Raw genomic sequence first — 3,010 nt, forward strand, 5'->3', positions numbered from 1 at the left:
ATTGAAACAGAAGGAAAACTCTTAAAATTCTTTCTATAATATCACTATTACTCTAATACCAAATCTAGGAAAATTCACAATAAAAAAGAAAGCTATAGGTCCATATCCCTAATGAATATACATGCAATAATTCTCAACATAATATTTGCAAATTGCATCAAAATGATCATCCACATTCCATTCCTCTCTCCTACTCTGATTCTGTCCCCTGATAGCCTTGGGCCCATGCAGGCTCCAATTCTTCTGCCTCAGATCTCTGGACTACCTTCCTAATTCAGATTAGCTAAATACCTTAGCATAGATTTCTAAGTCCCTCCTCAGGTGGTCCCCCCATCACCACCATCCCTAGCTTTTGATTAGCCAAACAGACCTGCTCACCCCGGACTCTGAACTAGAAGATAAGACCCTACTGCTGAAGACAGGACATACTTCAGGTACAGGACTTGGAACAATGGAGTGGGAACTGACCTTTAAGCATTCCACCTAAAGTTCAATTCTTATGATGCTAGAAGATAATATGCAAACTATAAAGGGAACAAATCAATCAATGGTCCAGACCAACCCTAAAGCCTAATAGCCATAACAACCTCTAAAACGTAGGCCCATGGAACATAGCAGAACAAGGGGTAGAGAGAAAGCTAATTCATCCTTCAACTCTCATCAGTCCAGCTTCCTTATACAATGGAATGTGATACACAGAGATGGTCCCACAACTGATCAAGTTTTAAAAAGCAAGAGACTATAGAGAGTGTGTTTCTAGTTAGGACTCCCATATTAAACCTCATCCACCCAAGACTATTGCAGAAGAGAGGGCAGAGAGATTGTAAGAGTCAAGACTGGTTCATCAACACAGGGAAGCAGAGGCTTTCAGGCCACTTGTGACAATGGCAGCGTTGAGCACAAGGCTCATGCCACCTCAGACAGAGGGGCCAGAGTGGAGCAAGGGAAACTGGTGGCATGCCAGCCCTAGACTGTGAATTATTGGAGACTGATTACTACTAGGTGAGGGAGTGTAGGTTTTACTTGCAATCTCTAGATTGGCTGCTTAGACTCCAGTGGATAAATTTTCACTGAAGGACATCTGGGTACAAATACTTGACTAGATAAGACTTAACATGTTTAGTGGAATATGTGAAGTTTGGGGGAGGGTTGGTAGGGCATGGATAAAGGGGTAGGGTCTAAGTTTGATTAAGAACTGCTGTAAGATATGTACAACAGTTATTAAAAGGCTTTTTAAAGAAAAGAAAAAAAATAGGAACAAATGAAGTGAAGAGTCCTCATGGGTTTTACTCAAGTGTTGTTTCATTTATTTTCTTCACTTTTTCCTCTACTAATATCAGGAAATCTTTAGAGATTTAGACCAATAACATGGAGTAATTTTTCTAATTAGGGCTTCTGAGCATTGGGCCTCTAAGGCACATAATAGTCAACCACCAGCCCATCCCGTTAGCCCTGCAATTTGGTATCTTCAGTGTAGCTAACCCAATGTTTCTCTTTCTTCTCTCCATGGGTGTCCTCTACAGAAAGCTCCCATCAGGCACAGTACTCTTCAGTACTGAGGACACTTTGTGAGACATCACTGGAGAGCAGCATGGGAAGTTCTTTGGATCTGTCCTCCTTGGTCCTGACCCAGCAGAGAAACAGCAGAAAACAGTAAGTACAGAGGGACTTGTGTGTCTGTAGAGAGTGATTGGAAGTATTGTTTCCTTATTGTGATGAAAAACTGACAGTTTGTGTCTAGATGACTTAAGCTATGTCATTCATGAGGAATTAGAATTTGGAGATTTTGGTTTTACCACAGTACAGCAATCATGTTCCAATCATCTTTCACCATACTCTTCATACCTTCCCTAAATGTGTAGCAAATGTGTCCTTCTAAACTGATTCCTAAGCAGACAGGGTCATGATGGTGATGATAAGGAAGATGAGGAGGATGACAGTCTCCCAAATACAATGAACCATTTTGAGAGCTTCCTAAGTCCCAGGCACTTAGCCACGTGTTCCATGTAGCTTGTTTCATTTCATGGGTTTCATTTTTCTACAATTATGAAGGCCAGCTTATTTGAGATAAGTCCCACCACACTTGACTTATTATTGTTACCCTACAAGTGAAAGAGCATATTATTATTATATAACCTGTAGTAGATTGTTACTTAGAAAACTGTACTTAAACACACTCATGTGATTACAAATGCAGACAATGTTATTAAATTATCCTGGCAGGTTGTTTCTTTGACAACCATCAAATCATTTCACTTTCTCTCACCTGAGTAGCACACACCTTTCCCTATTTCTCTCTCTCTCTTTCACTAAGAGCATATTATTATTATATAACCTGTAGTAGATGGTTACTTAGAAAACTGTACTTAAATATGCTCACATGATTACAGATATAGACAATGTTGTTAAATTTATCCCAGCAGGTTGTTTCTTTGACAACTATCAAGGCATTTCACTTTCTCTCACCTGAGTTGTACACCCCTTTCCCTATTTCTTTCTCTCTCTCTCTCTTTCAGTTTGTGTCTCTCCATCTCTCTCTCTTTTGTATTCCTGATACTTCACAAAGCAGAGCAGTGTGTGTACCCGCTGTATGAATTAATCCAGTACATTAATGATAGCTGAAGTTCACAGGCTAAGGCCACAGAAAGAATATATACATGGTCACACAGCTTTGTCTTCTTGCCAGTCCTGGATAGTCCTGCAGTTTTCCACAGTCTTCTTTCACATTTGTTTTATCCCACATATTTTCAAATGGAGATAATATCTCATTTCGATCCCTGCTTAGGAACCTGGACATTATTTAAACAGGTGCCTAGGACGTTCCTATAACCAAGACCTTCGGATTCTTGCTTAAGACCTGATGTCTGGGAAAAATGAATGTGTTCAGTGCATCTCACACAGGGTTTCATAATTTAATGTTTAATGCTGTCACCTCCACTTACCTCATCTGTGGCATAAAACAATTCGTTAGTATCTCTGAAACTCAGCCTTGTCATCTGAATGCTTTATG

At 39.9% G+C, this 3,010-nt stretch overlaps 1 protein-coding gene across 1 annotated transcript in view; it reads left to right on the forward strand.

Annotated features, from left to right (window-relative positions):
- The first annotated feature begins 1,591 nt into the window (after window positions 1-1,591).
- Window positions 1,592-3,010, forward strand: part of LOC103733700 (olfactory receptor 7E24-like) — a 9,087-nt gene continuing 7,668 nt past the window's right edge. Inside the window, exon 1 of the mRNA XM_008832588.1 lies at window positions 1,592-1,653. Coding sequence (XP_008830810.1) covers window positions 1,592-1,653 — 62 coding nt within the window. The remainder of the gene's footprint in view (window positions 1,654-3,010) is intronic.

This window comes from Nannospalax galili, unplaced genomic scaffold (assembly GCF_000622305.1).
Source record: "Nannospalax galili isolate Female #2095 unplaced genomic scaffold, S.galili_v1.0 scaffold10956, whole genome shotgun sequence".
Taxonomy (NCBI): Eukaryota; Metazoa; Chordata; class Mammalia; order Rodentia; family Spalacidae; genus Nannospalax; species Nannospalax galili.